The sequence below is a fragment of the Bombina bombina genome, chromosome 4, assembly GCF_027579735.1.
Source record: "Bombina bombina isolate aBomBom1 chromosome 4, aBomBom1.pri, whole genome shotgun sequence".
NCBI lineage: Eukaryota > Metazoa > Chordata > Amphibia > Anura > Bombinatoridae > Bombina > Bombina bombina.
In genome coordinates this window covers 227,893,404-227,917,856 of record NC_069502.1, presented here as the reverse complement: position 1 = coordinate 227,917,856, position 24,453 = coordinate 227,893,404, and the positions used below count along the sequence as shown (strand labels likewise).

Below are 24,453 nucleotides of genomic sequence, written 5' to 3'. Positions count from 1 at the left end.
TGTGTAGCGGCATCTATGGGAAACATCTTTTTAAAAGCAGGAGGGGGAGAGAACGGTACACCTGGTCTATCTCATTCCTTCGTAATAATTTCTGAAAACCTCTTAGAGATTGGAAAAACATTAGTGTAAACAGGCACTGCAAAGTATTTGTCCATTTTACACAATTTCTCTGGGACTACAATGGTGTCACAGTCATCCAGAGTCGCTAAAACCTCCCTGAGCAACAAGCGGAGGTGTTCAAGCTTAAATTTAAATGCTGTCATTTCAGAGTCAGACTGAAGTAACGTCTTCCCTGAATCAGAAATGTCACCCACAGATAGAAGCTCTCCTGCTTTGGCTTCTGTACATTGTGAGGGTATATCAGACATAGCTACTAAAGCGGCAGAAAGCTCTGTATTTGTTCTAGCCCCAGAGCCGTCTCGCTTTCCTTGTAACCCTGGCAGTTTGGACAATACCTCTGTGAGGGTATGATTCATAACTGCCGCCATGTCTTGTAAGGTAAACGCATTGGACGCGCCAGATGTACTTGGCGTCACTTGCGCGGGAGATATAGGTTTTGACACATTGGGAGAGCTAGATGGTTTAACCTCCCTTTTGTCAGGCTGAGAAACCTCTGGTGATAAATCTTTAAAAGCCATAATATGGTCTTTATAACTTATAGAAAGGTCAGTGCATTTGGTACACATTCTAAGAGGGGGTTCCACAATGGCTTCTAAACATAATGAACAAGGAGTTTCCTCTATGTCAGACATGTTTAACAGACTAGTAATGAGACCAGCAAGCTTGGAAAACACTTTAATAAATGTGAAAAAGCAATTAAACAAAAACGGTACTGTGCCTTTAAGAGAAAAAAAAAACTACCACATAAACTGCAAAACCGTGTTAAATTTTTTTTACAGTGTGTATAAGAGACTAAAGCAGCATTGCACCCACTTGCAAATGGATGATTAACCCCTTAGGCCCCAAACCGGATTAGAAAAACAGTAAAACCGTTAAAAAACAGTCAAACACACTGCCACAGCTCTGCTGTGGCTCCTACCTGCCCTTAAACACGATTTTTGCAGGAAAAAAACCCTCTATAGTGATCCTAGATGCCAGAGGACTCCTTTAGGGAAGCTAGATGTCTCAGCCTGAATATCAACTGCGCATAAAGTGCGTGAAAATAGGCCCCTCCCACCATGCACTCAATGTCAGAGGGCCTTAAAAAAGTACTCATAGGATTAATCTAACAAGCCATGTGGAAAACTAGGCCCCAAATAAAGATTTATCACCCTCAGAGAAAAAACGTTTTTTCTGTAAGTTATGCAAACGTTTTTACACCAAGTAATATGAGAATTAACATAAATATTACCCTTATCTTGTAAGCATGATCCCAGTCGTTAAATCACTGTATCAGGCTTACCTCAAATATACCAGGCACTGTCAGCATTTTCTAGACCTTATCAATCTAGAAAAAAATATACTGAACATACCTCAAAGCAGGTGATCTGCAAACCGTCCCCCCAACTGAAGTTTTCTTTCCATACTCTTCAGTTATGTGTGAGAACAGCAATGGACCTTAGTTACAAACCGCTAAGATCATCAACCTCCAGGCAGATTCTTCTCCCAATTTCTGCCTATGATTAAAACAGTACAACGCCTGTACCGTTTAAAAATAACAAACTCTTGATTGAAGGTAAAAACTACACTAAGTCCCCACATATCTCTTGATACTTCCTTTCTTGTCGAGAGTTGCAAGAGAATGACTGGGGGTGGCAGTTAGGAGAGGAGCTATATAGACAGCTCTGCTGTGGGTGTTCTCTTGCAACTTCCTGTTGGGAAGGAGAATACCCCACAAGTAATGGATGAACCCGTGGACTGGATACACCTTTACAAGAGAAATCAAGATTATTTAGTCACCAAGGTTATAATAATCTGAATTATAAGACCTGCTAAGGAACAGATGATTGTTATGTCCAGATACGTAAAACCATAGAACTCAAAGAGGGTGTACTTTCTTTTTCACACGACTGTATTTAGTTATACTCCTCTGTCATATTGAACATTGCACATAGTGATATTTTGATTAAACATTTATTTTTGAACCATGTAAATACTTTAAAATAACTTATTTTATTATATATGAATAAGTGAAGCAGTTTTCATTGTTAGTACTAAGGCAAGCAAGATGAAAGCATAGATATAGTGAAGAAATGTATTTATAGGAAGCACTTGTAAAAAGCAGAATAAATAATGTTAAGCAGAATAGAATGCAACGATTTTGCCTAGAAAAAAAAAAAAAAGCACAAACCTTAAATAGAAGCACCAAAATCATGCTATATAGTATTTCACAAAATACATTTTTACATTAACCCAGTACTCCCATTTATTTTAATTCCTAATAGAAATATGGATGTATGAGCCCTCACAATCTGACAATCACTTGACAATTATATAGAAATGAAATCTCTTATTTCAATGGTTGGGCCACATCATGCTTTCAAATAAAAAGTCTGTTGACATACTTCTAAAACATTGGTTTTCAAACCTGTCCTCAGGCCTCCACAACAGGCTACATTTTGAGGCTATCTTTACTGGAGCACAGGTGAAATTATTAGCCGATTAGTAAACATGGTTATTTTACCTGCCTGGTTTGAAAACCAGTGTTCTAGGATGAACGGGCAAATAAAGGCCTCCTAAATAGTTAGATGCCCCAAAATAGTGCCAATGCTGTGAAAATGTTACCCTTATTTAAAAGATGGGACTACGGCTTTGAGATAAGAAATCTCAAATTTGTCTATGAATTATGGGATACCTGACCCCACTCGCTTATGGTTCTGTCAGATCATCATTACTGCCATGGTGATCAGCTAATAACAACCTAGGCATGTGACCCCTACTTTGAAAGAGAGGCTTCTACTCTAAAAAGGAGTCACAAGCCCCACTGTAGTGCTTATTTTGAAACGCTATAGTTCCTTTTAAAGTTGCCAACACAGACAATTTCATCTTCTATGGTAAAATAAAATGGCACAAGACCGCTCATATGAAAAGAGGTCATCTCCTCTTTCAAATGGTTGTGTGGGTGTGTTATCTTAAGGGCAACCATTAGCAACCTTGGCAGCCCAAATGTTTTTGAATTACATTTCCCATAATACTCAGCTAGCCTAAAGAGTGTCTTGGAACTACATTTCCTATGATGCTCAAACATCCAGAGTACCAAGGTGATCCCTGCTTTAGGGGATAGGCTCTCCTTTGAAACCATTGGTCCCCTAATTTCATGGGTAGTTTGAAACATTGCATTGGAAAAAAATGTGCTCTCTCTCCCTCAAACAATGCACAGGTGCTTAACTAGGGCAGATGATTCCCTGAAACCTTTATGGTGCTGATACAGGTAATTATTGTTTTAACATTTTAATGCTAGTCTCCTTTCCCAGCTGCAGAATGATGGGTCCTAGAATCTGGTTTAGAAGTGGGACCCCTCGGGAGGGCGACACATTGTTCTTCATACTCTATAGTTAAATATGTAAGAATGATTTAGGATTTTACACTTTTACTGTTTAGCAAAAAGCACGTGATAGATCCATTGTCTAGCACCATTTTTTACCCACAATTAGGTATAAAATATATACTTACCCTCAATGGGTTTTCATTGAGGTAAGGTGGCTCTCCTTCCACCATTTCAATGGCCATGATACCCAAGGACCAGATGTCTACCTTAGGACCATATGCTTTTCTTGTAACAACCTCAGGAGCCATCCAGTAAGGTGTTCCAACCATTGTGCTGCGCTTGCTCTGTTCTGGGGTAATCTGGGCACAAAAACCAAAATCAGCTGCAGGGAAGAGAAAATGTATATATGAGTTGAATTGTTCACTATAAAAATGTAATAAATCAAGAAGATTAAATTAAAGTGCACTGCTATAGTTTTTTTTTTTTTTTTAAATTGTCAATAAAAAAGTAGTACCCTGGAGCACTAAAGCTACTTTTCTAGAGGGACAGCAAGATAGAATTGTAAAGTAGCTCCCTAACTAAATAACTAGATGCTTCATGCTGGACCTCTTCTTTGCATATTAACTGTGCAATCAAAAGTATTAAAAAGATGAACCTTTACAAACTTAAAAACAAAAACAGAGGAGAGTAGTACATACACGTTTATTCCCAGATGCTGTCTAGGGAGCCACTTTAACATGGCTATATGAATGCCACGTACAGCAGATGACGTTTACAAGTCTGTGGCAGTGTTTTTTGGTGTTTTTCAGGAACAACAATTGATAACTTTACTTTTGCGGAGAGCCTCGTCAAAAGGTAGTCAAGAGGTGGCTTCATTATTTTAGATTGGTACAGCAGATGCTCAAAAGCAAAGTTTCCAAGAAACACATTAACAAAAAGATATTAAAGGGACACTAAATACAAAATATTTCTTTAATGATTCAGATAGATAGACGTAAATTGGAATGTTGTTTAAAATTGCATTATCTAATTTGCTTCATTCTTGAGATATCCTTTGCTGAAGAAATAGCAATGCACATGGTTAAGCCAATCACACGAGGCATCTATGTGCAGCCACCAATCAGCAGCTACAAAGCCTATCTAGATATGCTTTTCAGCAAAGGATATCAAGAGAAAGAAGCAAAATAGATAGAAGTAAATTAGAAAGTTGTTTAAAATTGCATGCTCTTTCTAAAACATAAAAAGAAAAAATGTGGGTTGTGTGTCCCTTTAAAGGCCTAGTGTACTGTGAGTTTTTTGAAAAAGTGAATAATCCTCCAGGCGCCTACCCAAGGAGGCAAGGGATAAGGAATAAACAGATAGAAGTGTGGAGGATTAGTACTTATCCACAAGTAAAATGTTGCTTAAACACAGAATGTAAAAAGTGATACTTTAATACACAAAGTTAAAAATCATGGATCCATGAATGAAACAATAAAATACACAGTTAGTAAAGAAATGCAACAATTTAAATGTTAAAATACAACAGTGTGAATGTTAAAAACAGTGCTCCATGCTAAAAACAAATGTTCAAATACAAAGCACAATGCGCTCTCTAGACAGTACTGTCTAATGGTGGCAGTAAATGGATACGAGACAGTTAGTTAGTATCCCTGTTAGGAACCTAGAAGTACAGTTCATCCGTGAAAAAATAAAAATGGAGGAATAAAAAATAAGGGTAAAAAACATAATTTATGCTTACCTGATAAATTCCTTTCTTCTGTAGTGTGATCAGTCCACGGGTCATCATTACTTCTGGGATATTAACTGCTCCCCTACAGGAAGTGCAAGAGGATTCACCCAGCAGAGCTGCATATAGCTCCTCCCCTCTACGTCACTCCCAGTCATTCGACCAAGGACCAACGAGAAAGGAAAAGCCAAGGGTGAAGTGGTGACTGGAGTATAAATTAAAAAATATTTACCTGCCTTAAAAACAGGGCGGGCCGTGGACTGATCACACTACAGAAGAAAGGAATTTATCAGGTAAGCATAAATTATGTTTTCTTCTGTTAAGTGTGATCAGTCCACGGGTCATCATTACTTCTGGGATACCAATACCAAAGCAAAAGTACACGGATGACGGGAGGGATAGGCAGACTCTTTATACAGAAGGAACCACTGCCTGAAGAACCTTTCTCCCAAAAATAGCCTCCGATGAAGCAAAGGTGTCAAATTTGTAAAATTTGGAAAAAGTATGAAGCGAAGACCAAGTTGCAGCCTTGCAAATCTGTTCAACAGAGGCCTCATTCTTGAAGGCCCAAGTGGAAGCCACAGCTCTAGTAGAATGAGCTGTAATTCTTTCAGGGGGCTGCTGTCCAGCAGTCTCATAAGCTAAACGAATTATGCTACGAAGCCAAAAAGAAAGAGAGGTAGCGGAAGCTTTTTGACCTCTCCTCTGCCCAGAGTAAATGACAAACAGAGAAGACGTTTGTCGGAATTCCTTAGTTGCCTGCAAGTAAAATTTTAGAGCCCGGACTACATCCAGGTTGTGCAGTAGACGTTCCTTCTTTGAAGAAGGATTTGGGCATAAAGAAGGAACAACAATCTCTTGATTGATATTCCTGTTAGTAACTACCTTAGGTAAGAACCCAGGTTTAGTACGCAGGACTACCTTATCCGAATGAAAAATCAAATAAGGAGAATCACAATGTAAGGCTGATAATTCAGAGACTCTTCGAGCCGAGGAAATAGCCATTAAAAATAGAACTTTCCAAGATAACAACTTTATATCAATGGAATGAAGGGGTTCAAACGGAACGCCCTGTAAAACATTAAGAACAAGGTTTAAACTCCATGGTGGAGCAACAGTTTTAAACACAGGCTTAATCCTGGCCAAAGCCTGACAAAAAGCCTGGACGTCAGGAACTTCTGACAGACGTTTGTGTAACAGAATGGACAGAGCTGAGATCTGTCCCTTTAATGAACTAGCAGATAAACCCTTTTCTAAACCTTCTTGTAGAAAAGACAATATCCTAGGAATCCTAACCTTACTCCAAGAGTAACCTTTGGATTCACACCAATGTAGGTATTTACGCCATATTTTGATGTTTGAAGGGACCCTGTATCAGAAGGTCCTGTTTCAGAGGTAGAGACCAAGGCGGACAGGATGACATGTCCACCAGGTCTGCATACCAAGTCCTGCGTGGCCACGCAGGTGCTATTAGAATCACTGATGCTCTCTCTTGTTTGATTCTGGCTATCAATCGAGGAAGCAACGGGAAGGGTGGAAACACGTAAGCCATCCTGAAGTCCCAAGGTGCTGTCAGAGCATCTATCAGGACTGCTCCTGGATCCCTGGATCTGGACCCGTAACGAGGAAGCTTGGCGTTCTGTCGAGACGCCATGAGATCTATCTCTGGTTTGCCCCAACGTCGAAGTATTTGGGCAAAGACCTCCGGATGAAGTTCCCACTCCCCCGGATGAAAAGTCTGACGACTTAAGAAATCCGCCTCCCAGTTCTCCACTCCCGGGATGTGGATTGCTGACAGGTGGCAAGAGTGAGACTCTGCCCAGCGAATTATCTTTGATACTTCCATCATAGCTAGGGAGCTTCTTGTCCCTCCCTGATGGTTGATGTAAGCTACAGTCGTGATGTTGTCCGACTGAAACCTGATGAACCCCCGAGTTGTCAACTGGGGCCAAGCCAGGAGGGCATTGAGAACTGCTCTCAATTCCAGAATGTTTATTGGCAGGAGACTCTCCTCCTGACTCCATAGTCCCTGAGCCTTCAGGGAATTCCAGACGGCACCCCAACCTAGAAGGCTGGCGTCTGTTGTTACAATTGTCCAGTCTGGTCTGCTGAATGGCATCCCCCTGGACAGGTGTGGCCGAGAAAGCCACCATAGAAGAGAATTTCTGGTCTCTTGATCCAGATTCAGAGAAGGGGATAAGTCTGAGTAATCCCCATTCCACTGACCTAGCATGCACAGTTGCAGTGGTCTGAGGTGTAAGCGTGCAAAGGGTACTATGTCCATTGCCGCTACCATTAAGCCGATTACCTCCATACATTGAGCCACTGACGGGAGTTGAATGGAATGAAGAGTGCGGCAAGCACTTTGAAGTCTTGATAGCCTGTCCTCTGTCAGGTAAATCTTCATTTCTACAGAATCTATAAGAGTCCCCAGGAAGGGAACTCTTGTGAGTGGAACGAGTGAACTTTTCTTTTCGTTCACCTTCCATCCATGTGACCTTAGAAATGCCAGCACTAACTCTGTATGAGATTTGGCAGTTTGAAAGCTTGAAGCTTGTATCAGAATGTCGTCTAGGTATGGAGCTACCGAGATTCCCCGCGGTCTTAGTACCGCCAGAAGAGCACCCAGAACCTTTGTGAAGATTCTTGGCGCTGTAGCCAATCCGAATGGAAGAGCCACAAACTGGTAATGCCTGTCTAGGAAGGCAAACCTTAGGTACCGGTAATGATCTTTGTGAATCGGTATGTGCAGGTAAGCATCTTTTAAATCTACAGTGGTCATGTACTGACCCTCTTGGATCATAGGTAAAATTGTCCGAATAGTCTCCATCTTGAACGATGGAACTCTTAGGAATTTGTTTAGGATCTTTAAGTCCAGGATTGGTCTGAAAGTTCCCTCTTTTTTGGGAACCACAAACAGATTTGAGTAAAACCCCTGTCCCTGTTCCGATCGTGGAACTGGATGGATTACTCCCATTAACAAGAGCTCTTGTACGCAGCGTAGAAAAGCCTCTTTCTTTGTCTGGATTGTTGACAAACTTGACAGATGAAATCTCTCTCTTGGAGGAGAGTATTTGAAGTCCAGAAGGTATCCCTGAGATATTATCTCTAGCGCCCAGGGATCCTGAACATCTCTTGCCCAAGCCTGGGCGAAGAGAGAAAGTCTGCCCCCCACTAGATCCGATCCCGGATCGGGGGCCCTCAATTCATGCTGTTTTGGGGGCAGCAGCAGGTTTCCTAGTCTGCTTGCCCTTGTTCCAGGACTGGTTAGGTTTCCAGCCTTGTCTGTAGCGAGCAACAGCTCCTTCCTGTTTTGGTGCAGAGGAAGTTGATGCTGCTCCTGCTTTGAAATTACGAAAGGAACGAAAACTAGACTGTCTAGTCTTGGCTTTGGCTTTGTCCTGGGGCAGGGCATGGCCTTTACCTCCTGTAATGTCAGCGATAATCTCTTTCAACCCGGGCCCGAATAAGGTCTGCCCTTTGAAAGGTATATTAAGCAATTTAGACTTAGAAGTAACATCAGCTGACCAGGATTTTAGCCACAGCGCCCTGCGTGCCTGAATGGCAAATCCTGAATTCTTCGCCGTAAGTTTAGTAAGATGTACTACGGCCTCCGAAATGAATGAATTAGCTAGTTTAAGGACTCTAAGCCTGTCCGTAATGTCGTCCAGAGTAGCTGAACCAATGTTCTCTTCCAGAGACTCAATCCAGAATGCCGCTGCAGCCGTGATCGGCGCAATGCATGCAAGGGGTTGCAATATAAAACCTTGTTGAACAAACATTTTCTTAAGGTAACCCTCTAACTTTTTATCCATTGGATCTGAAAAAGCACAGCTATCCTCCACCGGGATAGTGGTACGCTTAGCTAAAGTAGAAACTGCTCCCTCCACCTTAGGGACCGTTTGCCATAAGTCCCTTGTGGTGGCGTCTATTGGAAACATTTTTCTAAATATCGGAGGGGGTGAGAACGGCACACCGGGTCTATCCCACTCCTTAGTAACAATTTCAGTAAGTCTCTTAGGTATAGGAAAAACCTCAGTACTCGTCGGTACCGCAAAATATTTATCCAACCTACACATTTTCTCTGGTATTGCAACTGTGTTACAATCATTCAGAGCCGCTAACACCTCCCCTAGTAATACACGGAGGTTTTCCAGTTTAAATTTAAAATTTAAAATATCTGAATCCAGTCTGTTTGGATCAGAACCGTCACCCACAGAATGAAGTTCTCCGTCCTCATGTTCTGCCACCTGTGACGCAGTGTCTGACATGGCCCTAATATTATCAGCGCACTCTGTTCTCACCCCAGAGTGATCACGCTTACCTTTTAGTTCTGGTAATTTAGCCAAAACTTCAGTCATAACAGTAGCCATATCCTGTAATGTGATTTGTAATGGCCGCCCAGCTGTACTCGGCGCTACAATATCACGCACCTCCCTCTGAGCGGGAGATGTAGGTACTGACACGTGAGGCGAGTTAGTCGGCATAACTCTCCCCTCGTTGTTTGGTGAAATTTGTTCAATTTGTACAGATTGATTTTTATTTAAAGTAGCATCAATACAGTTAGTACATAAATTTCTATTGGGCTCCACTTTGGCATTGCAACAAATGACACAGGTATCATCTTCTGAATCAGACATGTTTAACACACTAGCAAATAAACTTGCAACTTGGAAATACAATTCAAATAGAATAATATTAAAACGTACTGTGCCTTTAAGAAGCACAGAAGATCTATGACAGTTAAAAATTAATAAATTGAAACAGTTATAGCCTCAATCCTTGTAAACAACACAACTTTAGCAAAGGTTTAATCCCAATAGCAAAGATAACAATTTCTGAAAGCAGGAAACAAATTACAGAATAAAAGTTTTTATTTCAGTCAAACTATAATTCTCACAGCTCTGCTGAGAGAAATTACCTCCCTCAAAATAAGTTTTGAAGACCCCTGAGCTCTGTAGAGATGAACCAGATCATGCAGGGAATACAATGAGTTGCTGACTGAAATATCTGATGCATAGTAAAAGCGCCCCTCCCCCACACACACAGCAGTGAGGGAGAACAGAAACTGACAGAAAAAACAGATTTAAGCAACTGCCAAGTGGAAAAATGGTGCCCAAACATTTATTCACTCAGTACCTCAGCAAATGAAAACGATTTTACATTCCAGCAAAAACGTTAAACATAATCTCTAGTTATTAAACAGCTTTATGTCTTTCTTACAGTGTAATTCTAGTGAAGTACCATTCTCCCAGAATACTGAAGTGTAAAGTATACATACATGACATTATATCGGTATGGCAGGATTTTCTCATCAATTCCATTGTCAGAAAATAAAAACTGCTACATACCTCTATGCAGATTCATCTGCCCGCTGTCCCCTGATCTGAAGTTTACCTCACTCCTCAGATGGCCGAGAACAGCAATATGATCTTAACTACTCCGGCTAAAATCATAGCAAAACTCTGGTAGATTCTTCCTCAAACTCTGCCAGAGAGGTAATAACACACTCCGGTGCTATTTTAAAATAACAAACTTTTGATTGAAGATATAAAACTAAGTATAATCACCATAGTCCTCTCACACGACCTATCTAGTTGCTGGGTGCAAGAGAATGACTGGGAGTGACGTAGAGGGGAGGAGCTATATGCAGCTCTGCTGGGTGAATCCTCTTGCACTTCCTGTAGGGGAGCAGTTAATATCCCAGAAGTAATGATGACCCGTGGACTGATCACACTTAACAGAAGAAATGATTCCTTGATGTGTAAGAAAATGAAAATTTCCTTGATAGGTGAACTATCCCAATGAAATGGAGTGGAAAATAAACTTAGTGATCAAAAGTCCAAAGTCAAGGGGTTTATCCTAATGTGGACACATTAAAAATATGCATTGTGTGAATAAAAATAAATATTCAAAATTGTGGGAAAAAAATTGTGGAAAAAGCAGTGTAGTAAAAACGATCAAAATCCAAGGAAAATGTGTGAAAAAATGTGAAAAAGAGGTATCCTGTGTTGAAAGACTTTGATATTCAAATAATATGTAACTTAGTAGGATATGGCGAAAAAGTGCTGTAATTGTGAGTTGACAGCTCAAACCAAGTGTGCTAGAAAAACATAATTTATGCTTACCTGATAAATTCCTTTCTTCTGTTGTGTGATCAGTCCACGGGTCATCATTACTTCTGGGATATAACTCCTCCCCAACAGGAAATGCAAGAGGATTCACCCAGCAGAGCTGCATATAGCTCCTCCCCTCTACGTCACTCCCAGTCATTCGACCAAGAATCAACGAGAAAGGAGAAACCAATGGTGAAGTGGTGACTGGAGAATAATTTAAAAAATATCTACCTGCCTTAAAAAACAGGGCGGGCCGTGGACTGATCACACAACAGAAGAAAGGAATTTATCAGGTAAGCATAAATTATGTTTTCTTCTGTTATGTGTGATCAGTCCACGGGTCATCATTACTTCTGGGATACCAATACCAAAGCAAAAGTACACGGATGACGGGAGGGATAGGCAGGCTCATTATACAGAAGGAACCACTGCCTGAAGAACCTTTCTCCCAAAAATAGCCTCCGAAGAAGCAAAAGTGTCAAATTTGTAAAATTTGGAAAAAGTATGAAGCGAAGACCAAGTTGCAGCCTTGCAAATCTGTTCAACAGAGGCCTCATTCTTAAAGGCCCAAGTGGAAGCCACAGCTCTAGTAGAATGAGCTGTAATTCTTTCAGGAGGCTGCTGTCCAGCAGTCTCATAGGCTAAACGAATTATGCTACGAAGCCAGAAGGAGAGAGAGGTAGCCGAAGCCTTATGACCTCTCCTCTGACCAGAGTACACGACAAACAGGGAAGACGTTTGTCGAAAATCCTTAGTTGCCTGCAAGTAGAACTTGAGGGCACGAACTACATCCAGATTGTGTAGAAGACGTTCCTTCTTTGAAGAAGGATTCGGGCACAGAGAAGGAACCACGATCTCTTGATTGATGTTCCTGTTAGTGACTACCTTAGGTAAGAACCCAGGTTTAGTACGCAGAACTACCTTATCTGAATGAAAAATCAAATAAGGAGAATCACAATGTAAAGCTGATAACTCAGAGACTCTCCGAGCCGAAGAAATAGCCATTAAAAATAACACTTTCCAAGATAACAACTTTATATCAATGGAATGAAGGGGTTCAAACGGAACTCCTTGTAGAACGTTAAGAACAAGGTTTAAACTCCATGGCGGAGCAACAGTTTTAAACACAGGCTTGATTCTAGCTAAAGCCTGACAAAAGGCCTGGACGTCTGGATTATCTGACAGACGCCTGTGCAACAAGATGGACAGAGCTGAGATCTGTCCCTTTAATGAACTAGCCGATAAACCCTTTTCTAAACCTTCTTGTAGAAAGGACAATATCCTAGGAATCCTAACCTTACTCCAGGAATAACCTTTGGATTCGCACCAGTATAGGTATTTACGCCATATCTTATGGTAAATTCTTCTGGTAACAGGCTTCCTAGCCTGTATCAGGGTATCAATAACCGACTCAGAAAAACCACGTTTTGATAAAATCAAGCGTTCAATTTCCAAGCAGTCAGCTTCAGAGAAGTTAGATTTTGATGTTTGAATGGACCCTGTATCAGAAGGTCCTGTCTTAGAGGTAGAGACCAAGGCGGACAGGATGACATGTCCACTAGATCTGCATACCAAGTCCTGCGTGGCCACGCAGGCGCTATTAGAATCACTGATGCTCTCTCCTGTTTGATTTTGGCAATCAATCGAGGAAGCAGCGGGAAGGGTGGAAACACATAAGCCATCCCGAAGTTCCAAGGTGCTGTCAAAGCATCTATCAGAACCGCTCCCGGATCCCTGGATCTGGACCCGTAGCGAGGAAGTTTGGCGTTCTGGCGAGACGCCATGAGATCTATCTCTGGTTTGCCCCAACGTCGAAGTATTTGGGCAAAGACCTCCGGATGAAGTTCCCACTCCCCCGGATGAAAAGTCTGGCGACTCAAGAAATCCGCCTCCCAGTTCTCCACTCCCGGGATGTGGATTGCTGACAGGTGGCAAGAGTGAGACTCTGCCCAGCGAATTATCTTTGATACTTCCATCATTGCTAGGGAGCTTCTTGTCCCTCCTTGATGGTTGATGTAAGCTACAGTCGTGATGTTGTCCGACTGAAACCTGATGAACCCCCGAGTTCTTAACTGGGGCCAAGCCAGAAGGGCATTGAGAACTGCTCTCAATTCCAGAATGTTTATTGGTAGGAGACTTTCCTCCTGATTCCATTGTCCCTGAGCCTTCAGAGAATTCCAGACAGCGCCCCAACCTAGTAGGCTGGCGTCTGTTGTTACAATTGTCCAGTCCGGCCTGCTGAATGGCATCCCCCTGGACAGATGTGGCCGAGAAAGCCACCATAGAAGAGAGTTTCTGGTCTCTTGATCCAGATTCAGAGTAGGGGACAAGTCTGAGTAATCCCCATTCCACTGACTCAGCATGCACAATTGCAGCGGTCTGAGATGTAGACGTGCAAAGGGTACTATGTCCATTGCTGCTACCATTAAGCCGATCACCTCCATGCATTGAGCTACTGACGGGAGTTGAATGGAATGAAGGACACAGCATGCATTTAGAAGCTTTGTTAATCTGTCTTCTGTCAGATAAATCTTCATTTCTACAGAATCTATCAGAGTCCCCAAGAATGGAACTCTTGTGAGAGGAAAGAGAGAACTCTTCTTTTCGTTCACTTTCCATCCATGCGACCTTAGAAATGCCAGAACTAACTCTGTATGAGACTTGGCAGTTTGAAAGCTTGTATCAGAATGTCGTCTAGGTACGGAGCTACCGAAATACCTCGCGGTCTTAGTACCGCCAGAAGGGCACCCAGAACCTTTGTGAAGATTCTTGGAGCCGTAGCCAATCCGAATGGAAGAGCTACAAACTGGTAATGCCTGTCTAAGAAGGCAAACCTTAGATACCGGTAATGATCTTTGTGAATCGGTATGTGAAGGTAAGCATCCTTTAAATCCACTGTAGTCATGTACTGACCCTTTTGGATCATGGGTAAGATTGTCCGAATAGTTTCCATTTTGAACGATGGAACTCTTAGGAATTTGTTTAGGATCTTTAAATCCAAGATTGGCCTGAAAGTTCCCTCTTTTTTGGGAACCACAAACAGGTTTGAGTAAAACCCTTGTCCTTGTTCCGACCGCGGAACCGGATGGATCACTCCCATTAATAACAGATCTTGTACACAGCGTAGAAACGCTTCTTTCTTTATCTGGTTTGTTGACAACCTTGACAGATGAAATCTCCCTCTTGGGGGAGAGAATTTGAAGTCTAGAAGGTATCCCTGAGATATGATCTCTAACGCCCAGGGATCCTGAACATCTCTTGCCCAAGCCTGGGCGAAGAGAGAGAGTCTGCCCCCCACTAGATCCGGTCCCGGATCGGGGGCCCTCGATTCATGTTGTCTTAGGGGCAGCAGCAGGTTTCCTGGCCTGCTTGCCCTTGTTCCAGGACTGGTTAGGTTTCCAGCCTTGTCTGTAACGAGCAACGGCTCCTTCCTGTTTTGGAGCAGTGGAAGTTGGTGCTGCTCCTGCTTTGAAATTCCGAAAGGGACGAAAATTAGACTGTCTAGCCTTAGCTTTGGCTTTGTCTTGAGGCAGGGCGTGGCCCTTACCTCCTGTAATGTCAGCGATAATTTCTTTCAAACCGGGCCCAAATAAAGTTTGCCCTTTGAAAGGTATATTAAGTAATTTGGACTTAGAAGTTACATCAGCTGACCAGGATTTTAGCCACAGCGCCCTACGTGCCTGAATGGCGAATCCTGAGTTCTTAGCCGTAAGTTTGGTTAAATGTACTACGGCCTCCGAAATGAATGAATTAGCTAGTTTAAGGACTCTAAGCCTGTCCGTAATGTCGTCCAGCGTAGCTGAACTAAGGTTCTCTTCCAGAGACTCCATCCAAAATGCTGCCGCAGCCGTAATCGGCGCGATGCATGCAAGGGGTTGCAATATAAAACCTTGTTGAACAAACATTTTCTTAAGGTAACCCTCTAATTTTTTATCCATTGGATCTGAAAAAGCACAGCTATCCTCCACCGGGATAGTGGTACGCTTAGCTAAAGTAGAAACTGCTCCCTCCACCTTAGGGACCGTTTGCCATAAGTCCCGTGTGGTGGCGTCTATTGGAAACATCTTTCTAAATATTGGAGGGGGTGAGAACGGCACACCGGGTCTATCCCACTCCTTAGTAACAATTTCAGTTAGTCTCTTAGGTATAGGAAAAACGTCAGTACTCGCCGGTACCGCAAAGTATTTATCCAACCTACACAATTTCTCTGGTATTGCAACAGTGTTACAATCATTAAGAGCCGCTAAAACCTCCCCTAGTAATACACGGAGGTTCTCCAATTTAAATTTAAAATTTGAAATATCTGAATCCAATCTGTTTGGATCAGAACCGTCACCCACAGAATGAAGCTCTCCGTCCTCATGCTCTGCAAGCTGTGACGCAGTATCCGACATGGCTCTAGTATTATCAGCGCACTCTGTTCTCACCCCAGAGTGATCACGCTTGCCCCTTAGTTCTGGTAATTTAGTCAAAACTTCAGTCATAACAGTAGCCATATCTTGTAATGTTATCTGTAATGGCCGCCCAGATGTACTAGGCGTCACAATATCACGCACCTCCCGGGCGGGAGATGCAGGTACTGACACGTGAGGCGAGTTAGTCGGCATAACTCTCCCCTCGCTGTTTGGTGAATTTTGTTCAATTTGTACAGATTGGCTTTTATTTAAAGTAGCATCAATACAGTTAGTACATAAATTTCTATTGGGCTCCACCTTGGCATTGGAACAAATGACACAGGTATCTTCCTCTGAATCAGACATGTTTAACACACTAGCAAATAAACTTGCAACTTGGTTACAATCTTATTTAACAAAAACGTACTGTGCCTCAAAGAAGCACTAAACGATTAAATGACAGTTGAAATAATGAACTGAAAAACTGTTATAGCATCAATCCTTGAAAACAACACAACTTTTAGCAAAGGTTTGTTCCCATTAGTAAAATAACAATAATTAAATTTGAAACGTAAAAATTACAGAGCAACGTTTTTAATCACAGTCAATATATAAGTCTCACAGCTCTGCTGAGAGAATCTACCTCCCTTCAAAGAAGTTTGAAGACCCCTGAGTTCTGTTAGATATGAACCGGATCATGCAGGAAATACAAGAGTAACTGACTGGAAATTTTTGATGCGTAGCAAAGAGCGCCAAAAACGGCCCCTCCCCCTCACACACAGCAGTGAGAGAGAAACGAAACTGTCACAATTAAAACAAGCAGCTGCCAAGTGGAAAAATAATGCCCAAACATTTATTCACTCAGTACCTCAGAAAATGCAAACGATTCTACATTCCAGCAAAAACGTTTAACATAATAAATACCTATTAAAAGGTTTAATGTACTTTTTACAGAGTAATTCCAGTGAAGTACCATCCCCAGAATACTGAAGTGTAGAGTATACATACATGTTATTATAACGGTATGGCAGGATTTTCTCATCAATTCCATTCAGAAAATAAAAACTGCTACATACCTCAATGCAGATTCATCTGCCCGCTGTCCCCTGATCTGAAGCTTTTACCTCCCTCAGATGGCCGAGAAACAGCAATATGATCTTAACTACTCCGGTTAAAATCATAGTAAAAAAACTCTGGTAGATTCTTCTTCAAACTCTGCCAGAGAGGCAATAACACGCTCCGGTGCTATTGTAAAATAACAAACTTTTGATTGAAGTTATAAAAACTAAGTATAATCACCATAGTCCTCTCACACATCCTATCTAGTCGTTGGGTGCAAGAGAATGACTGGGAGTGACGTAGAGGGGAGGAGCTATATGCAGCTCTGCTGGGTGAATCCTCTTGCATTTCCTGTTGGGGAGGAGTTATATCCCAGAAGTAATGATGACCCGTGGACTGATCACACATAACAGAAGAAACAGCTGCAGATGAACGAAGCGTCCTCAACCTAAAAAGATAGAAAACATAATTTATGCTTACCTGATAAATTCCTTTCTTCTGTTGTGTGATCAGTCCACGGGTCATCATTACTTCTGGGATATAACTCCTCCCCAACAGGAAATGCAAGAGGATTCACCCAGCAGAGCTGCATATAGCTCCTCCCCTCTACGTCAGTCCCAGTCATTCGACCAAGAATCAACGAGAAAGGAGTAACCAAGGGTGAAGTGGTGACTGGAGTATAATTTAAAAAATATTTACCTGCCTTAAAACAGGGCGGGCCGTGGACTGATCACACAACAGAAGAAAGGAATTTATCAGGTAAGCATAAATTATGTTTTCTTCTGTTATGTGTGATCAGTCCACGGGTCATCATTACTTCTGGGATACCAATACCAAAGCAAAAGTACACGGATGACGGGAGGGATAGGCAGGCTCATTATACAGAAGGAACCACTGCCTGAAGAACCTTTCTCCCAAAAATAGCCTCCGAAGAAGCAAAAGTGTCAAATTTGTAAAATTTGGAAAAAGTATGAAGCGAAGACCAAGTTGCAGCCTTGCAAATCTGTTCAACAGAGGCCTCATTCTTAAAGGCCCAAGTGGAAGCCACAGCTCTAGTGGAGTGGGCTGTAATTCTTTCAGGAGGCTGCTGTCCAGCAGTCTCATAGGCTAAACGCATTATGCTACGAAGCCAAAAAGAGAGAGAGGTAGCAGAAGCTTTTTGACCTCTCCTCTGTCCAGAATAAACGACAAACAGGGAAGAAGTTTGGCGAAAATCTTTAGTTGCCTGCAAGTAGAACTTGAGGGCACGAACTACATCCAGATTGTGTAGAAGACGTTCCTTCTTTGAAGAAGGATTTGGACACAAGGATGGAACAACAATCTCTTGATTGATATTCCTGTTAGTGACTACCTTAGGTAAGAACCCAGGTTTAGTACGCAGAACTACCTTGTCTGAGTGAAAAATCAGATAAGGAGAATCACAATGTAAGGCTGATAACTCAGAGACTCTTCGAGCCGAGGAAATAGCCATTAAAAACAGAACTTTCCAAGATAACAATTTTATATCAATGGAATGAAGGGGTTCAAACGGAACACCCTGTAAAACGTTAAGAACTAAGTTTAAACTCCATGGCGGAGCAACAGCTTTAAACACAGGCTTGATCCTAGCTAAAGCCTGACAAAAGGCCTGGACGTCTGGATTTTCTGACAGACGCCTGTGTAACAAGATGGACAGAGCTGAAATCTGTCCCTTTAATGAACTAGCTGATAAACCCTTTTCTAAACCTTCTTGTAGAAAAGACAATATCCTAGCGATCCTAACCTTACTCCAGGAGTAACCTTTGGATTCGCACCAGTATAGGTATTTACGCCATATTTTATGGTAAATCCTTCTGGTAACAGGCTTCCTAGCCTGTATCAGGGTATCAATAACCGACTCAGAAAAACCACGTTTTGATAAAATCAAGCGTTCAATTTCCAAGCAGTCAGCTTCAGAGAAGTTAGATTTTGATGTTTGAATGGGCCCTGTATCAGAAGGTCCTGTCTTAGAGGTAGAGACCAAGGCGGACAGGATGACATGTCCACTAGATCTGCATACCAAGTCCTGCGTGGCCATGCAGGCGCTATTAGAATCACTGATGCTCTCTCCTGTTTGATTTTGGCAATCAATCGAGGAAGCAGCGGGAAGGGTGGAAACACATAAGCCATCCCGAAGTTCCAAGGTGCTGTCAAAGCATCTATCAGAACCGCTCCCGGATCCCTGGATCTGGACCCGTAGTGAGGAAGTTTGGCGTTCTGGCGAGACGCCATGAGATCTATCTCTGGTTTGCCCCAACGTCGAAGTATTTGGGCAAAGACCTCCGGATGAAGTTCCCACTCCCCCGGATGAAAAGTCTGGCGACTCAAGAAATCCGCCTCCCAGTTCTCCACTCCCGGGATGTGGATTGCTGACAGGTGGCAAGAGTGAGACTCTGCCCAGCGAATTATCTTTGATACTTCCATCATTGCTAGGGAGCTTCTTGTCCCTCCCTGATGGTTGATGTAAGCTACAGTCGTGATGTTGTCCGACTGAAACCTGATGAACCCCCGAGTTGTTAATTGGGGCCAAGCCAGAAGGGCATTGAGAACTGCTCTCAATTCCAGAATGTTTATTGGAAGGAGACTCTCCTCCTGATTCCATAGTCCCTGAGCCTTCAGAGAATTCCAGACAGCGCCCCAACCTAGTAGGCTGGCGTCTGTTGTTACAATTGTCCAGTCTGGCCTGCTGAATGGCATCCCCCTGGACAGGTGTGGCCGATAAAGCCACCATAGAAGAGAATTTCTGGTCTCTTGATTCAGATTCAGAGTAGGGGACAAATCTGAGTAATCCCCATTCCACTGACTTAGCATGCACAATTGCAGCGGTCTGAGGTGTAGGCGTGCAAAAGGTACTATGTCCATTGCCGCTACCATTAAGCCGATCACCTCCATGCATTGAGCTACTGACGGGTGTTGAATGGAATGAAGGACACGGCATGCATTTTGAAGCTTTGTTAACCTGTCTTCTGTCAGGTAAATCTTCATTTCCACAGAATCTATAAGAGTCCCCAAGAATGGAACTCTTGTGAGAGGAAAAAGAGAACTCTTCTTTTCGTTCACTTTCCATCCATGCGACCTTAGAAATGCCAGAACTAACTCTGTATGAGACTTGGCAGTCTGAAAGCTTGAAGCTTGTATTAGAATGTCGTCTAGGTACGGAGCTACCGAAATCCCTCGCGGTCTTAGTACCGCCAGAAGGGCACCCAGAACCTTTGTGAAGATTCTTGGAGCCGTAGCCAATCCGAATGGAAGAGCTACAAACTGGTAGTGCCTGTCTAAGAAGGCAAACCTTAGATACCGGTGATGATCTTTGTGGATCGGTATGTGAAGGTAAGCATCTTTTAAATCCACTGTGGTCATGTACTGACCCTTTTGGATCATGGGTAAGATTGTCCGAATAGTTTCCATTTTGAAGGATGGAACTCTTAGGAATTTGTTTAGAATCTTTAAATCTAAGATTGTCAGTTGAGGCCGGGTTTGAACTCACAACCTTTGGGTTAAGAGGCATTAGACTTAAGCACTATGCCACAGCAACCCCATTAGTAAAATAACAATAATTAAATTTGACATAAAAAATACAAAGCAACGTTTTTATTCACAGTCACTATAAGAATTCTCACAGCTCTGCTGAGAGAATTTACCTCCCTTCAAAGAAGTTTGAAGACCCCTGAGATCTGTCAGAGATGAACCGGATCATGCAGGAAATATAAAAGTAACTGACTGGAATTTTTTGATGCGTAGCAAAGAGCGCCAAAAACGGCCCCTCCCTCTCCCACACAGCAGTGAAGAGAAACGAAACTGTCACAAATAAAAGCAAAAAAGGCTGCCAAGTGGAAAATAATGCCCATTAATATTTATTCACACAGTACCTCAGCAATGTAAACGATTCTACATTCCAGCAAAAACGTTTAACATGATAAATAGTTATTAAAAGGATTAGTGACCTTCAACAGAGTAGTTCCGGTGAAATACCATCCCCAGAATACTGAAGTGTATACATACATGTCATTTTAACGGTATGGCAGGATTTTCTCATCAATTCCATTCAGAAAATAAAAACTGCTACATACCTCAATGCAGATTCGTCTGCCCGCTGTCCCCTGATCTGAAGCCTTTACCTTCCTCAGATGGCCGAGAACAGCAATATGATCTTAACAACTCCGGTTAAAATCATAGTAAAAAACTCTGGCAGATTCTTCCTCAAACTCTGCCAGAGAAGTAATAACACGCTCCGGTGCTATTGTAAAATAACAAACTTTTGATTGAAGTCATAAAAACTAAGTATAATCACCATAGTCCTCTCACACATCCTATCTAGTCGTTGGGTGCAAGAGAATGACTGGGACTGACGTAGAGGGGAGGAGCTATATGCAGCTCTGCTGGGTGAATCCTCTTGCATTTCCTGTTGGGGAGGAGTTATATCCCAGAAGTAATGATGACCCGTGGACTGATCACACATAACAGAAGAAATATACATAGTGCAATAACGTACTATATCAGGTAAATGAGTGGAATAAGGCTTACCAATCGGTCAACGCGTTTCGGCCCGTGATAGGCCTTTATCAAGACTGATTGTGAAGTGTTGTTGGTAGCCTTTTAAAGCCAGAGACCGGATGTGTAACGTTAATTCACTTCCGAGTTTCTGACTTGTAATACAAACGGTTTAAAAGATTAAAAAATGTTTGGCAAAACGGTGTATACAAACTCTTTGCTTCAAAACTGAACACATATGTTTTTAGTAGAATGAATATTATGATTATAGTATTTAGGAGTATACCTCGTCTCCGTATATGATGTGACGTCACTTCCGGTCAGAAATTTTTTCAGAACGTGAATCGTTCAAACTAAAATCATATTATGTCTATATTTTGAGGGTAGTGATAGGGCAAAACCTGAGTTAAGGCTGATGTTAAAATTGTTAGATATACCGGACTAAAAATCGCGTCCGTAATTTAGGCTGCCTGATTGGTCGTGACGTCACAGAGGCGCCTGGGAGTAGAATTGGAGAAAGACGTGGAAATTAGACTTAATCGGATAAACAGTGCTTCTGTATGTTTCGTTCATATACACATGTAAAGGGGGGTGATGATTAGTGTCAAAACAGATAAATCAATTTTAAATTGTTATTGTTTCTGTCGTCGAGGCCAACATAGTTGGATCCAAACATTGATTGGGAGAGACCGGGGGCGTGAAATACCCTTTAACATTTGATTGGGCACACTTTTAGTATGCTAGAGGGGTGTGTGTGTGTATGCTGTCATCAGATTGGGTAATATAGCATATATCACCATATTGCTCTGTAAAAGAGACTTATCTATAGATAAAAAATAAAAAAGTGTTGTCTTTAAAGGAAACATTTGGTGATCTGTACCTTGTGAAGAACACTTGTCTCAGGATTGAGGAGAGTTAATTGTGTATAGAAGAGATATACAGAATTCAAGGATAGATAAAAAATAAAAGTGGTTGTCTTTAAAGGAAACATTTGGTGATCTATACCTTGCGAAGAACACTTGTTTCAGGATTGAGGAGGGTTAGTTGCACTACAGAGGGAATCTGTTGTGAGCAAGTGGAGAAAACTTTCTATACGCAATTAACCCTCCTCAATCCTGAGACAAGTGTTCTTCACAAGGTATAGATCACCAAATATTTCCTTTAAAGACAACACTTTTTTATTTTTTATCTATAGATAAGTCTCTTTTACAGAGCAATATGGTGATATATGCTATATTACCCAATCTGATGACAGCATACACACACACCCCTCTAGCATACTAAAAGTGTGCCCAATCAAATGTTAAAGGGTATTTCACGCCCCCGGTCTCTCCCAATCAATGTTTGGATCCAACTTTGTTGGCCTCGACGACAGACGCAATAACAATTTAAAATTGATTTATCTGTTTTGACACTAATCATCACCCCCCTTTACATGTGTATATATGAAAGAAACATACAGAAGCACTGTTTATCCGATTAAGTCTAATTTCCACGTCTATCTCCAATTCTACTCCCAGGCGCCTCTGTGACGTCACGACCAATCAGGCAGCCTAAATTACGAACACGATTTTTAGTCCGGTATATCTAACAATTTTAACATCAGCCTTAACTCAGGTTTTGCCCTATCACTACCCTCAAAATATAGACATAATATGATTTTAGTTTGAACGATTCACGTTCTGAAAAAAATTCTGACCGGAAGTGACGTCACATCATATACGGAGACAAGGTATACTCCTAAATACTATAATCATAATATTCATTCTACTAAAAACATATGTGTTCAGTTTTGAAGCAAAGAGTTTGTATACACCGTTTTGCCAAACATTTTTTAATCTTTTAAACCGTTTGTATTACAAGTCAGAAACTCGGAAGTGAATTAACGTTACACATCCGGTCTCTGGCTTTAAAAGGCTACCAAAAACACTTCACAATCAGTCTTGATAAAGGCCTATCACGGGCCAAAACGCGTTGACCGATTGGTAAGCCTTATTCCACTCATTTACCTGATATAGTACATTATTGCACTATGTATATTTATCTTTTTAGGTTGAGGACGCTTCGTTCATCTGCAGCTGTTTTCTAGCACTTGGTGATTTCATCGTCTGTCGTTGCCGTTTCCCTTGTTCACAGGAGAATTGCCTGGTATTTCGGGGCTGGACTGACCTTGTTAGGCGGGATCAGACTGATATACTTCAGGAAAGTTTTCCTCTGTGAAAATCACAATAGGGCAAAAAACTATTTATGTAAGAACTTACCTGATAAATTAATTTCTTTCATGGTGGCGAGAGTCCACAAGCTAGTTACTGATGGGATATACATTCCTACCAGGAGGGGGCAAAGTTTTCAAAACCTCAAATGCCTGTAAATACACCCCCCACCTCACTCATAACTCAGTTTAACTTATAGCCAAGTTAGGTGTATAAAGAGTAAAAGCATAAAAGCATGAAAGAAATTAATTTATTAGGTAAGTTCTTACATAAATTATGTTTTCTTTCATATAGTTGGCGGGAGTCAACTAGCTAGTTACTGATGGGATATAATACCCAAGATGTGGAAGTCCATGAATAACTATAGAGGGGGAGAGAAAATAAAAACAGCTATTTCCGCTGAGAAATTAAATCTAAAAATATAATAAGGTTTTCTTAAAAACTCAAAAAAAAATTAAAATCATAGGCACTAGAATCAAACTGAGACAGCTGCCTGAAGAACCTTTCTACCAAAAGTTGATTCAGAAGAAGCAAAAACATCAAAATGGTAAAATTTTGTAAAGATATGAAAAGAAGACCAACTTGCAGCTTTGATCAACTAAAGCTTCTTTCTTGAAAGATGTGGCAACTGATCATGTAGAATGAGCTGTATTCTCTGAAGCGGAGACTGCCCTGCCTCCAAATAAGCTTTGTGAATCAGAAGTTTCAACCAAGATGCCAAAGAAATGGCATATGCTTTCTGACCTTTCCTGGAACCAGAAAAAATAACAAATAGACTAGAAATCTTTCTGAAATCTTTAGTAGCATCAACATAATATTTCAAAGCTCTTACCACATCCAAAGAATGTAAAGATCTTTCAAGAGTATTCTTAGGATTAGGACAAAAGGAACAATAATTTCCCTATTAATGTTAGAATTCACAACTTTAGGCAAAAATTTAAACAAAGTCCGCAAAACAGCTTTATCTTGATGGAAAATCAGATAAGGAGACTCGCAAGAGAGCAGA

General features: G+C 41.5%; 1 protein-coding gene across 5 annotated transcripts in view; it reads right to left on the bottom strand.

The window, feature by feature from the left end:
* Positions 1 to 24,453, bottom strand: part of PAK2 (p21 (RAC1) activated kinase 2) — a 505,361-nt gene that overhangs the window by 68,052 nt on the left and 412,856 nt on the right. For all 5 annotated transcript variants that reach the window (XM_053709811.1, XM_053709810.1, XM_053709809.1 and 2 more), the window contains one exon: positions 3,613 to 3,809. In XM_053709811.1, the coding sequence (XP_053565786.1) occupies positions 3,613 to 3,809 (197 nt within the window). The remainder of the gene's footprint in view (positions 1 to 3,612; positions 3,810 to 24,453) is intronic.